Source organism: Emys orbicularis, chromosome 14, assembly GCF_028017835.1.
Source record: "Emys orbicularis isolate rEmyOrb1 chromosome 14, rEmyOrb1.hap1, whole genome shotgun sequence".
Lineage (NCBI taxonomy): Eukaryota > Metazoa > Chordata > Testudines > Emydidae > Emys > Emys orbicularis.
The window spans coordinates 41,153,707-41,167,921 of NC_088696.1; the positions used below are offsets into that span (position 1 = coordinate 41,153,707).

The 14,215-nt window shown below is 49.8% G+C and overlaps 2 protein-coding genes across 2 annotated transcripts in view; one reads left to right on the forward strand and one right to left on the reverse strand.

Moving 5' to 3' along the window:
- Positions 1-1,907: 1,907 nt before the first annotated feature.
- THAP11 (THAP domain containing 11) lies at positions 1,908-2,615 on the reverse strand. Its single transcript, XM_065416825.1, has one exon. The coding sequence runs from the start codon at positions 2,613-2,615 to the stop codon at positions 1,908-1,910; it is 708 nt and encodes a 235-aa protein (XP_065272897.1).
- A 4,854-nt stretch (positions 2,616-7,469) lies between these two features.
- CENPT (centromere protein T) overlaps positions 7,470-14,215 on the forward strand; it is a 33,036-nt gene continuing 26,290 nt past the window's right edge. The window contains exons 1-4 of the mRNA XM_065416673.1: positions 7,470-7,578; positions 8,623-8,755; positions 10,514-10,640; positions 12,944-13,037. Coding sequence (XP_065272745.1) covers positions 8,624-8,755; positions 10,514-10,640; positions 12,944-13,037 — 353 coding nt within the window. The 5' untranslated portion in view covers positions 7,470-7,578; position 8,623. The remainder of the gene's footprint in view (positions 7,579-8,622; positions 8,756-10,513; positions 10,641-12,943; positions 13,038-14,215) is intronic.

Here is a 14,215-nt window from a genome sequence, read left to right on the forward strand (position 1 = left end):
GCCAGGTATCAGATTGGAAAAATAATTTCATTTTAATTTATACATTTTTTAGTACATGAATAGATCTCTATCACCTTCCTGATCAACCAGGTGAGTCAATACGCAAGTTAAGAGAACTGACCCACTCATCATAGTATCAGCTGCACCTACTGAAGTCTAGCTTAGCTGTCTGGATACTGAATGGCAGCTGGGCATATTACACTCCTGTAAATCCCCCGTGCACCCTTCAGACTTAGTAATGCCAGCTATGGGGACAGAATGAACTGGACAGTTGGCCAGCTAAAAGTTAGCCAGTGTTAGAGATTTCAGTATTTCCCAACTAAAGATGATTTTTACATTTAGAAAAGGTGTATAAAATCTAGTAAAATCTGCAGCCCAATCCACTCTGGAGTGTAATATACTCTAATTACAAGAGAACGATCTTAAAATCTCAAACCTGTAGTTAGTCCATTTAACTCCCTCCCCCCCCCAACTTGGCTGAAACACAGAGTCTGGGCATTTTCTGATGTAATTATAGGGCACGCTTTTGGTGAATTGTACTTTCCTAAAGCGTATCACTGTTCAAATGCAAAGCATTAAATATAAGCATCAAGGTGGAGCCATTCAGATGTATCAGACAACCAGGAGCACTGAGTTACCAGTTTCACTGGCTTTCTAATAATAATTTGAAAGTTACTGGAAGCAGATGCTCAGTCCAAACTGTGGTAGTGTCACCTCTCTCTCCCCCCACAATTTTTCTGGAGAGGTTTGTTTTATTATCCATGAAAAGTGGGGGACTAACACTGGCTAGTTCCAGAGACAGTGCAAGCATCCCATACTGATGGGTTATAATGCTCCTCAATCCTGGAGCAATGCCAGGATATTCCAGTTGGAGGTCTCTCCTAATCCAAAACTAGTCATGCCAAGTAGATTACAAGCAAGCAACAAGGATTTGCAGAGTCACGGGAGATTAAACTCATTTCACTTGTGATTTAAGCCAAAATTTCAACCCAGGTCTTTGTGAAAAATCTAGGGTTTTAAAGACCAATATGCCTGTTAGTTACATTTGAGGAGTCAAATGTTTAAGCCAATGAGACAAGCTGTAGCCACTGAATGTGAACAAGGTATGAAGCCATTATACCAGATCAGAATAATCCTTGTCAGTGTCGAGAGCTTCAAGGCATCTGTAACAACTACATGTGTAATGCAAAGAGAGCAATGACTACACCATACAGTAGCACTCTTTAATTTGAAGGGATTCTTTCACAGGTGAAATGGCAGTCTCTAATGGCATCAGTAATTTACTGAAGAAGCATCACGCTGACAGGGCTTCTAAAGTTCTCATGTCTTTGCTTAAGGAGGCCAAACAGAACACTGTTTTTCACTTCTACGGAGGACACTGCACCAGTCATGGTTTTAAACATGCTTTGGCAGGGAGTAGCATGACTGCTACCCAAGTTAACCTTGTACCAAGTTTTGTTCAGTTGCTGATGCTCATCACCCTACATCCACTTAGTGGTAACATGGGTCCCTTCTAGAAACGTTTTGCAAATGCTGTCACAACACAGGGACAGCTCCTCCTGAACCAGCAGCACTGGGAGCCCTCGCACCACGTGGGCAATGGCTGCCACCTATATTCGAAGCACAGTGTCACTGACACCCACCAGGACATGGGGCTGGACATGCAGTGGGCAGCCAGCGTCCCCTCCCCACTCAGGCACCCAGCAGTGCTCAGGTGGGTGGGGCTGGCACAGCCAGGAGGGAGAGGACAGCGCCCTGGTAACGGCTCCCATTAAGAGGTTGGCAGTCAATGAGTTTATCCCTATGTGACCCTGCACAGGCTGTGGGGGCTTGTCCCTGGGTGGGCGCCGGGGCTGTGAGCAGCAGGCTGGGCTGCCAGGACCCCACAGGCCGGGGATCAAGGGCTCTCAGAGGCCGGGCCGCTTGCGGGCCCCGGCGCTGGCGGCGTGCAGCAGCCGGTCCTTCTCGCGGATCTCCTCGCGGAGCTGGGCCTCGGCCAGGCGCAGGCGGCGGATGCTGCCCTTCATCTCCTTCATCTTCACCTGCAGCAGGGCGATGATGTCCCGCTGCTCATTCAGCTTGCGCAGCAGCTCCTCGGCCGTGGTGCCCGACGACAGCGAGTACGAGTGGTCCGCGGAGCCGCCCTCGGCCGCGCCCTCCTCGCCCGCCAGCCGCGCCGGCGCCCCGGGCCCCCCGAGCTCCACCTGCACCGTCAGGTCGATGGGCTTCACGTCCTCGGGGCCGGGCGGGGCGGGGCCGGGCTGCGGCTCGGCGCCGGCGGGCAGGGCCAGCAGCAGCGCGGGCGCGGCGGGCGCCGGGGCGGGGCGGGCGCGGCGAGCGCGGGCCCCCTTGCGCTCGTTGACGCCGCGCAGCGGGAAGATGGTGGGCACGCGCACCAGGTAGGACTTGCGGCCGCCCGGGAAGTGCTCGCTGCACACGCGGTGGCCCGTGGTGGGCTGGAAGGTGCTGAAGCAGCCGCTGACGCCGGCGCGCGAGACGTTCTTCAGCCAGAGGCGCCGCAGCTCGGCGTCCTTGGGGAAGGTGTAGAAGTGCAGCGCCTTGTCGCGGTGCGAGTTGTTGTAGCAGCCCGGCACGCAGCACGTGAAGCCCGGCATGGCCCCGCCGGCCGGCCGCGGCCGAGAGCGCCCCGGGAGGAACTACAGCTCCCACAAGGCCGCCGCGCCCGCCGCCCCAGCGCCGCCCGCCGCCGCGGAACCGGAACTACCCGCCCCACAGTGCAGCGCGCCGGGACCGCGCCGGACTGCCCGCCCCACAATGCAGCGCGCCGAGCCTGCGCCGGACTGCCCGCCCCACAATGCACCGCGCCGAGCCTGCTCGCTCCACAGTGCACCGCGCCGAGCCTACCCACCCCACAGTTCAGGACTGCCCGCCCCACAGTGCACCGCGCTGAGCCTGCGCCGGACTGCCCGCCCCACAATGCAGTGCGCCGGGACTGCGCCGGATTGCCCGCCCCACAATGCACCGCGCCGAGCCTGCTCGCTCCACAGTGCACCGCGCCGAGCCTACCCACCCCACAATTCAGGACTGCCCGCCCCACAATGCAGCGCGCCTGGATTGCGCCGAACTGCCCGCCCCACGGTCCAGCGTGAGGGGTCCGGCCGGGACTGCCCGATCCACAATGCCCCGGGCCCCCACAGACCAGAAACTCCCTGCCCCACAGTGCACTGCGGCCATCCCGTGTCGCGCCCGCTGAGGTGAGACCTGTGGAAGTACAGGAGATAAATGCTGGTGTCGCGGGGGCATATGTGCTGGAGAGAAAGGCAGGCCCAGTGGTTGGGGCACCAGCCTGGAATTTAGGAGCCCTGAGTTCAGGTCCCTGCTTTGCTGAGAGTCCCTGTGTGACGCCATGCCAGCCAAGCTCTCTGTGCCTCAGTTTCCCATTGGTAAAACGGAGATGATGTTGCACCCGCTGTGAATGCTAAATAAACGTTGTGAGCCACTCAGATACTGCAGTGATAGGATAGATGATTCCTGGGACGTAAACATTCCAGAACAAATTGGACGTACGGCACTCACAACACACCAGACTTCTATGCAACTTGTACCTGCTGTACTGCATCGAAGGACTTCTGTTCATAACCCACAATGCACTCAAGTATCAGGGGGTAGCCGTGTTAGTCTGTATGTACAAAAACCCACAATGCACTGCAGCTCTGACCCTTCCTGGGCGGGAGCTAGGCAGACAGCTGAACTACACAACCCACAATGCACCTGTTCTTCATGCCCCAGACAATCTAGCTCACGGTAGCACTATAAACCCCCTCACCTTCCGCCAAGCATCCTGCTCCCAGGGATGGGGCAGCATTCCCCAGAGCTCAACAGGGATAAAGACAGTGGGCAACCCAGTCCCACAATATACCTTGTCCGTTCAGATCTATTAGGGTTACCATACGTCCGGTTTTTCCCGGACATGTCTGGCTTTTCGGCAATCAAACCCCCGTCCGGGGGGGATTGCTAAAAAGCCGAACATGTCCGGGAAAATGCCGGCCGGGCACTTCCCCTCCCGCGGCTGCTCTGCTCCTCCCCTGACTCTTCGGCTCTGTTTAAGAGCCGAGCTGCCCGAGCGCTATGGGCTTCAGGCAGCCCCCGTGCCTCCGGACCCCAGCCGCCGGCCAGGCACTTCCCCTCCCGGGCTCCGGCGGCGCAGGGTCCGGAGGCATGGGGGCTGCCCGAAGCCCGTAGCGCTCGGCTCTTAAACAGAGCCGAAGAGTCAGGGGAGGAGCAGAGCCTCCGGCCGCGGCGGCTCTGCTCCTCCCCTGACTCTTTGGCTCTGTTTAAGAGCCGAGCGCTACGGGCTTCGGGCAGCCCCCATGCCTCCGGACCCTGCGCCGCCGGAGCCCGGGAGGGGAAGTGCCCGGCCGGGGGCGCAGGGTCCGGAGGCATGGGGACTGCCTGAAGCCCGAGCGCTACCAGCTTCACGGTTTGCCGGGCAGCCTCCAGACCCTGCGCCCCCGGCTGGGCGCTTCCCCTCCCGGGCTCCAGCTGCGCTGGGGAAGCGCCGGCCGGGGGCGCAGGGTCTGGGGGCTGCCCGGCAAACCGTGAAGCCAGTAACGCTCGGGCAGCCCTTTTCGCGTGGCTGGGAGTGGGAGGGAGGAGGGGGCGGAGTTAGGGCGGGGAAGGGGCGGAGTTGGGGCGGGGCTGGGGGTGGGAAATGGGTGGCGCCAGGGCCCCGTGGAGGGTCCTCTTTTTTTATTTGTTAAATATGGTAACCCTAGATCTATGCCTCCCACCACACCCATGTATAAGATTCAGAGGGGTAGCTGTGTTAGGGTACGTCTTCACTACCCGCCGTATCGGCGGGTAGCAATCGATTTATCCGGGATCGATATATCGCATCTCGTTAAGACGCGATATATCGATCCCCGAACGCGCTCACCGTCGACTCCGGAACTCCACCAGAGCGAGCGGCGGTAGCGCAGTCGACGGGGGAGCCGCGGCCATCGATCCCGCGCCGTCTGGACCCTAGGTAATTCGATCCAAGATACTTCGCATAGCTGAAGTTGCGTATCTTGGATCGATTCCCCCCCCCCTCCAGTGTAAAAGCAGCAAAGAATCCTGTGGCACCTTATAGACTAACAGACGTATTGGAGCATGAGCTTTCATGGGTGAATACCCACTTCGTTGGATGCATGTCGAAGTGGGTATTCACCCACGAAAGCTCATGCTCCAATACGTCTGTTAGTCTATAAGGTGCCACAGGACTCTTTGCTGCATGTATAAAATTGTTTCCCAGAAAGTGCACCTTGCCCAAACAGAACTACGTTTCTCTGGAAGTACCATGCTTCTTGGATCTGTTGGCAAGTGGAATATATCTCTGACAAAGCAACACAGAAGTTATACAAACAAACTACTAAGTGTTTCATAGTCTCAGCATAAAGCATAGGAAAATGCAGACAAGCCTGTGCTCTTCAAAATAGTTCTTTATCATTTGCACCCATTATTCCCGTTCTGTCGTTTCTAAACAGACCTGTGCTCTGTTTGCTGAGTTACATCTGCTTACTTTAGTAACGTAAGTGAACCTTGCAGAGCTTGCACAACTATGGAAAAGAGTTGCACTCTTTTGTGGCTCACACTTTGTGAACAAGAATATTAAATAACATCATTGCAAGACAACCTGTGCCCAGTTTGCAAGCATAGTAGTATAAGGTATAACTGCAGGCAGAATTTTAATACCGTGGGATTAGATAGCTGTCATTAATGCAGAATTTGGCCAGCAGAATATTTACTGTGCAATGATGATGCACAAGCCACAAATAAACTTCCTTGACTTCATGACCTCAGAGTAAGTTTGTCTGGGTGGCCGTTAGAAAAAAAAATCTATTTTCTTATAAATTGAATATGTTTTATCCCGGAGAGAGAATAAATCTCATGCCATTTTTACAAGTAAACTTTGAAAAGTAGAGCCAAAAAGTATGGGAAAATCAATGGGAACAGAGGGAGGGATATTAGTCTACACATGAGAAATTGCAAAAAAAGCTGAAGAACATCCATTGTTATACTATGTAAAAGGAAGGAGAGGAGAATGGTGCTGGACTGAGGAGGACAAAGACAGACACATTCCATAAGGCTGGCAGGGGCAAGTCCATAAGACATTGTAATAAACAAAATGGCCAATTGTGTAATGAATATTGAAGTGAGTGAGGAAGCAGTGAAGGTGTCTGAGGGGTTGATTCAGTTCAAAGAGTTCTAACTCAGATGCCAAGGAATGTGCTTTAAATGTCTCTTTTTTAAACAATTGCACTGCTTTATTTCACTGTTATATAAAGCATGTTACAAAAGACAGGAAATGTCATATTATGAAGATTCACACTGGCATTATCTAAAGTGGAGCAAATGAAGGACTAGGTGGGGAAGATATATACCTTAAACTGTGTAGACCTTTAACAACACACGGTGGAGTTCCAGAGGAGGAGTACAAAGGAGTCGGTTTAATTTTTTTAAATAAGGCTCAGCTTCCAAAAACTTTGAGAAACTCTGGACCTAGGATGATCCCCATGTCCTAACATAAAATGCCTGGACTGGGATGTATGGTGACCCCTGTGGATTAACTTCCCTCCCTCTTCCTCAATGATTTCCCATACCTTTTGTTTCTATTCTTCAAAGTGAACTTGTAAAAATGGCATGAGTGTGATTGTCTCTCCCAGATCAAATATATTCTATTTACAAGAAAACAAATTTGTTTTCTAAGTGCCACCCATGCAAACTTACTGACATAGGAGATCCATGTGGGGACAGTCTGAAAGTCAGTGTAGACAGGTGTAAAGTGCAGAAGTAGGGCTCAGAGCCCCTGAGATGTCAGCACTTTCAGTAGTGGTGCCAGGGACGGCTTTAGGAAGTGCGGGGCCCGATTCGAATACCTGGCGGTGGTCCGGGTCTTCAGCGGCACTTCGGCAGCAGGTCCTTCACTCGCTCCGGGTCTTCCACGGCACTGAAGGACCCGCTGCCGAAGTGCCGCCGAAGACCTGGACCGCTGCCGGATGAGTACAAATTAAAAAGGCGCCTAAATTAGGCGCTCTTCTGTAGGGCGTGGGGCCCTCTTAGGTGCGGGCGCGGGGCCGGATTCGGGGGAATCGGCCTAAAGCTGGCCCTGAGTGGTGCTATTGTGGGTCCCCCAAACACAAATGGAGAGATCCAAACTACGGACGCGAACAGCAGGAGAGGCTAGGCCAAAGAAGGCTGGGTTCCCCCAAAGCAGGTGGGTGATTCCACTGCTCTGCCTAATCACTCAGCTTGGAGGTGGCAGGTGTCCATGCTGGAAGCAGCTTGCACCCATCTCCCCAGTGACATTGTGGCGGGAGGGCAGGCTAAAAGCTAGAGAGAGCCTGCCCTACTGCAGGGCTAGAACTACCACTCCCAGCATGCACCGCGTGGCGGCAGGAACTACCACGCCCAGCAGGCACCGCGCGGTGGGCCTGGTCGGGAGTTCTCGCGAGGTTTCCCTTGAATCGGTAGGCGGGAGGGAGAGCTGTCCGGTGCCGTTGGGCAGGGCTGGGCTCGCGCGGACGGAACCGAACTTAGAGCTTTGCACCTCCCCTTGGGGTGTGAGGAACCCGGCAAGTAGGTATCGGGGCCGCCATCCCCAGGGAGGTGGGGCCAACCATGCGGGGTGTCCGGAGGGGACCACCAGTGGCCCCGGGGGGGGGGGTGTTCGGAGGGGACCACCAGTGGCCCCGGGGGGGGGGGGTGTGTTCGGAGGGGACCACCAGTGGCCCCGGGGGGGGGGGTGTTCGGAGGGGACCACCAGTGGCCCCGGGGGGGGGGGTGTTCGGAGGGGACCACCAGTGGCCCCGGGGGGGGGGGGTGTTCGGAGGGGACCACCAGTGGCCCCGGGGGGGGGTGTGGGTGTGTTCGGAGGGGACCACCAGTGGCCCCGGGGGGGGGGTGTGGGTGTGTTCGGAGGGGACCACCAGTGGCCCCGGGGGGGGGGTGTGGGTGTGTTCGGAGGGGACCACCAGTGGCCCCGGGGGGGGTGTGTGGGTGTGTTCGGAGGGGACCACCAGTGGCCCCGGGGGGGGGGTGTGGGTGTGTTCGGAGGGGACCACCAGTGGCCCCGGGGGGGGGGGGTGTGTTCGGAGGGGACCACCAGTGGCCCCGGGGGGGGGGGGGGGTGTGTTCGGAGGGGACCACCAGTGGCCCCGGGGGGGTGTGGGTGTTCGGAGGGGACCACCAGTGGCCCCGGGGGGAGGGCGGCTGGAGGGGACCACCAGTGGCCCCGGGGGGGGGTGGTCGGAGGGGACTACTTGCCCCGACGTGGGGGCTCTGAGGGAATCACTAGTGCCCACGAGGGGGGCTCTGTCCCCAGGCTCAGCTGGGTGGGAGGGCGGAGGGGACCACTAGTGCTTACGAGGGGAGCTCCGCCTCCAAACCCAGCCATGGGGGTGGGAGGAGGCGTTCTGAGGGGGCACCTGGGCCCGGTGACAAAGACCCCCCTGCTGTGTAAGGCTCTGTCCAGCTTTTTACTCCCCTTGTCTATTGCAGCTTGTAGAGCCAGCATCAGTCTCCCCCCGAGCCCCTTTGGGGCAGCGCTTCCATGATACCCCGTTGTGGGTCTGTCCCCACCCTGTAACTGAACAGAGTGTGCTTGGCTTTGTGTTTTTGCAGCATGCCTGACACCAGGGCTTCCCCCAGGACCAGGAGCTCTACCAGAGTCAGTCAGGACTCCAGGGCAGCATCTCCCTCCATGGCCCTGCGCCATAAAATGAAAGAGAGGGTCTGGCACTCCGTGGGGAGAAAGGTACCATTTGCGCCTCTGATGTTTTGATATCACCTTGGATTGTCTGGACTCTGAACCTATAAGTACCTACATAGAAATCAAAAATGTGGTGATAAAGTAATCTTCAGTTTCCCAGACAAAGATATAACAAGAGACAATGTCTGGAAGAAGTTAGACAAATTCAGACTTGAAATAAAGTGCAGATTTTTAACTGTGAGGGTAATTAATTATTGGAACAACTTACCAAGGATAGTGGTGGATTCTCCACTATTGGAAACTTTTTAAATTAAGATTTGATCTCTTTCTACGGGATCTGCTCTAGTTCAAGCAGGAATTAATTCTGGGAAGTTCTATGCCTGTGTTAAACAGGAGGTCAGACTAGGTGATCATAATGCTCCCTTGTAGCCTTAGAAGCTGTGCAATGGAGCTGAGTTCACACACTGGAGCTGTAAGACATCAGTCTGTTTGCCTGCCTGAGGCAGCATCCAGGTGGTGGACTGTCTGGTTTTTAATACAAGCTGTTAAATGGTTTAAATGAGTACAGGTGATTTGAAACAGGGTTTTCAGCTCTCTTCTGTTTTTTTCAGTAGGAGACTGATCAGTCACACCAGCTAAGCAGTTTTTCTCTTTCCAAGATACATTATCTGATAGAAGCACAGTTCTGATTGTGCAATACTCTTTTTCCAGCAATAAAAACTCAACTACTTGATAATGCTGCTGCTGCTGCATCACTTTCTTTGGTTAGAGCAGAGTTCTTCAGTCTCTGCTCTGCAGATCTGCTCTCAAATATTCTGCCCTTCTTATTAATAATGTGATTTCCACTGTGCTAGCACATTGAAATCAGGGTCCCACTGTGGTAGGCCCTGTACAAACGTAAAGAGATGATCCCTGCCCTGAACAGTTTACAGTGTCAAAGGCAAGAGACAACAGCTGAGTACTGCATACAAATGGGAGAGCAGAAGGAAACAATGGTTTTTGTAAATTATTAACTAGTAAATGCTGGAGAGGCAGGAACTCAACAAAAAAAAGTAAGTTCTACGTGCCTGGATCTTCCCAATTTCACACAGCTAAGGAGAACAAAATACTTGAATCCATCATGTGGATCGGAGAGCAACATTTTTGGTCTCATTTAGCTGTTCAGCTTGGTTGTGCTTTTTTATTTTTCAGATATGGCTTTTTGGGGGATGGGGATGGGGGGGGAGGTGGCTCATGAAACGGGGACGCCCATTCATAATTAGAGCCGTGCATAATGTCTGTTTATGTCTCTTAAGTGATTTACCATGATGATGGACTGTCTTCAGTCCTAAAGTGAAATGCAAATGCTGCTAAAGAGCAAATGGAGGACAGTATTTTTTGGGAACCAAAGAGATAGATTCTAGGATCTCTGATCTGAGGAAAATACTCCATACAACTGTGGTTGGAGGCTTTACCTAGATCAGTGGTCTCCAAACTTTTTTGATCGCGCACCCTATCAGTAAAAAATTTTTGAGCATGCAGCCCCGGCTGCGCCGGGCCTACCATTTTTCCCGAAGCAAAGCAAAAAAAATAAATAAAAAAAGCCGCTCGGACTCCCGCCCGAACTGACGAAGCAAAAAAAAAAAAAAAATGCTCCTCCTGCTGTGCACCCCCAAGGATCCTCTTGTGCGCACCCCACTTTGGAGACCACTGACCTAGATTAACTTTCACCAGAAGATATGTCCTTAACACTTTTGCTTCTAAGGTTCAGGTTTGTTGGTGAAAATGAGAGCTTGAATTGGCCGTCTTTGATTTCTCCTCTAGCACTTATCTGATCCAAGGAGGCAAAGCATTTCTGACAAAACCTCCCTGCCAAAGAAGACACCAACTATTCTCCCTGATCTTGATAATGATACGCCAAGGGTGGTGCTCAGAAGAATCATCCAGACCCGTAAGTGGAAAATCCTTCTCCAGGAAGGCAGACAGCAGTGAAACAATTCTTTAAAGGATCTGGGGAGTGGGAGTTGGTTTGTAATCTTTGATTACTCTGTTGTGCAGAGGAGGAATTCAGACCATTTTGTGATTCCCTTATACAAAAAGGTAGGTATCAGTGTATTGCAGCTGAAAGTGTCATGCAAGAAGTGTTCACTTTCAAGATAGTGTATGTTTCGCCTTTGCAAACATGGCAGAGAATTTCTGCCACTCTATCTTCTAGTATTAGAACCGCTGGACACGCATAGAAGTGTTGCCTTAGCCTTTACGGCTACACTAGAATTTTCTAAAAAAAATTAAGGCTGTCAAGCAATTAACATAATTAATCGTGATGAATCACCCAATTAAACAATAATAGTATACCATTTATTTAAATATTTTGGGATGTTTTCTACATTTTCAAATATATTGATTTCAATTACAACACAAAATACAAAGTGTACAGTACTCACTTTGTATTTTTATTACAAAAATTTGCACTGTAAAAAAGAAACAAAAGAAACAGTATTTTTCAATTCACCTAATACAAGTACTGTAGTGCAATCTCTTTATTATGAAAGTTGAACTTACAAACGTAGAATTATGTACACAAAAAAACTGCACTCAAAAATAAAACAATGTAAAACTTTGGAGCCTACAAGTTAACTCAATCTTTCTTCTTGTTCAGCCAATCACTCAGACAAACAAGTTTGTTTTCATTTACAGGAGATAATGCTGCCTGCTTCTTGTTTACGTCACCTGAAAGTGAGAACAGGTGTTTGCATGGCACTCTTGTAGCCGGTGTTGCAAAGTATTTACGGGTCTGATGTGCTAAAGATTCATATGTCCCTTCATGCTTTGCCCACCATTCCAGAGAACATGGTTCCATGCTGATGATGGGTTCTGCGTGATAACTATCCAAAGCAGTGCGGACTGATGCATGTTCATTTTCATCATCTGAGTCAGATGCCACCAGCAGATGGTTGATTTTCTTTTTTGGTGGTTCGGGTTCTGTAGTTTTCTCATCGGACTGTGCTCTTTTAAGACTTCTGAAAACATGCTCCACACCTCGTCCCTCTCAGATTTTGGAAGGCACTTCAGATTCTTAAACCTTGGATTGAGTGCTGTATCTATCAGAAATCTTACATTGGTACCTTCTTTGCATTTTGTCAAATCTGCAGTGAAAGTGTTCTTAAATCGAACAACGTGTGCTGTGTCGTCATCTGAGACTGCCATAATACGAAATATATGGCGGAATGCAGGTAAAACTGAGCAGGAGACATACAATTCTCCCCCAAGGAGTTCAGTCCAAATTTAATTAACGCATTATTTTTTTAACGAGCGTCATCAGCACGCAAGCATGTCCTCTGGAATGGTGGCTGATGCATGAAGGGGCATACGAATGTTTAACATACCTGGCATGTAAATACCTAGCAATGTCGGCTACAAGTGTGCCATGTGAACACCTGTTCTCATTTTCAGGTGACGGTGTAAATAAGAAGCGGGCAGCATTATCTCCTGTAAATGTAAACAAACTTGTTTGTCTTAGCGATTGGCTGAACAAGAAGCAGGACTGAGTGGACTTGTAGGCTCTAAAGTTTTACATTGTTTTGTTTTTGAGTGCAGTTATGTAACACAAAAAAATCTACATTTGTAAGTTGCACTTCACTTCAGTACTTGTATTAGGTGAATTGAAAAATACTATTTGTTTATCATTTTTACAGTGGAAATATTAGTAATAAAAATAATAGTATAAAGTGAGCACTGTACACTTTGTATTCTGTGTTGGAAATTGAAATCAAATATTTGAAAATGTAGAAAAACATCCAAAATATGTAATAAATTTCAATTGGTATTCTATTGTTTAACTGTGATTAATTTTTTAATCGCATGAGTTAACTGCAATTAATCGACAGCCCTACAAATTTTCCACTACTGTCAACTTTGGATCAGGTGCACTAGAATATGGGTTGTCAGCTGCTGCCTGCATGTTTTTGTTTTTTTAACACTGCTAATCCTAATGAAACCTAGCCAGTAGAAAGCCTTGCTGCAAAATTAATTGTGAGCTTGCCATGGAGTATGCAGGTCTCACTTGGGGAGAACCGATTGGCATCTACTATCTTGCCTCCACTGTGGCATCCTAGGCAGTGAATAAATATTTCATCCTAGTTTAGAAATAGGAAGAAGTTAACCTGACGAAGCATTGGGGTACCCGTCATTGCACTGCCATATTAACTTCCTTACTAGTTTAATTTGTGGAAACGAAGTACTCTCTGTTGACAGAGCCACAAGTTTCCCCTCTGGTTCCTAAAATGAGTGAGACCAAAGAACCTGAAGAGCCTGGATCACAGCCTCCATCTGAGAGAATTTCCAGTGGGTAAGTAGTTTCCTGTCAACTTGTTAAGTATGGACAGAGTTCCTGCTTCTGTTAGTGGTGGTGGTGGTGGTGGGGGAACTGGGGTTTCTTGACCTGATCTGATTTAAATGGCCAGAGTTTCAATGTACTGCACAAACGCTTCAAAAATATTGGTGTAAATGTCTTTAATACATTAGCCTTAAATCCCTGGAGATGTGATTCTTTAGAATAAAGGTAGAAAAGATATGGGAGAAAAGGGGCTGTCCCATCCCAGTACAGTATAACTTATTGACATGCTTTATTTTTTCATTTCCTTATTACTTAGTTGGTTTGTGTCTGGGAATTTGCCTAGAACATGTCAGTAGTGATCATGAAGGTTTCACATAGACTGGCCAAAAAAAAAAAAAAAAAAATCTCCTTGCAAGTTGCATTTTCACTTTGGGCCAGATTGGCTCAGGAGGTGCTCATCCTGCAAAGGGCAGGGAGTTCTAAAAGACCACCTCGTGCCCGGCAATGGCATGTGGTAGATGAAGGTTTTAAATGCAGATGACTACTTGAAAGAGAATCAGGAGACCTAAACCACCTCTTTTTATTGTTTTGTTTGTGTTTTCTCCTTGGTTAGCTGGTATGAGGCCAAAACATGTTCAGACTATTAGCTGTCTGCTTATCCAGATGCCTCATCTTAACATTAGGTGTAATTTTATACTTCTAACTTAGACATTAATTTATTCACCAAAAAAAATTATTTACATATAAATAAAAATGCCTTTTTCAGCTCTAGATACTCCTCTTAACAAATAAAAAATACCCAACCATCATACAAACTGTTAAAACTGTTCCTGTTGAGAATGAAAAGGATACAATCATCTTACAAATTTCACTTCTGTCTGAAAACTTTTTACATACTATTGTTACAGGAAACAGCTAAGATCACTGCAACTGGTTGATAAGGGAGAAAATTCATTTGTCAGCATTTTGTGTTTAATCACTTTCATTGTTTCCCTTGTATATTCATTTCCCCCCGTTTGTGTGGGTTATTCACAAAACAGGGAAAGAAACTGTTTAAAAAATGAAAATGTGATTGCAAAACCACAAAAATTGGCAGGGGAGTTGGGCAGGTGCAGTTCTAGGAACTACTAACTATTCTCCTAAAATAAACATATTTAGGCTTGTGATTGCAGGATGCAGGCTGAAATGAA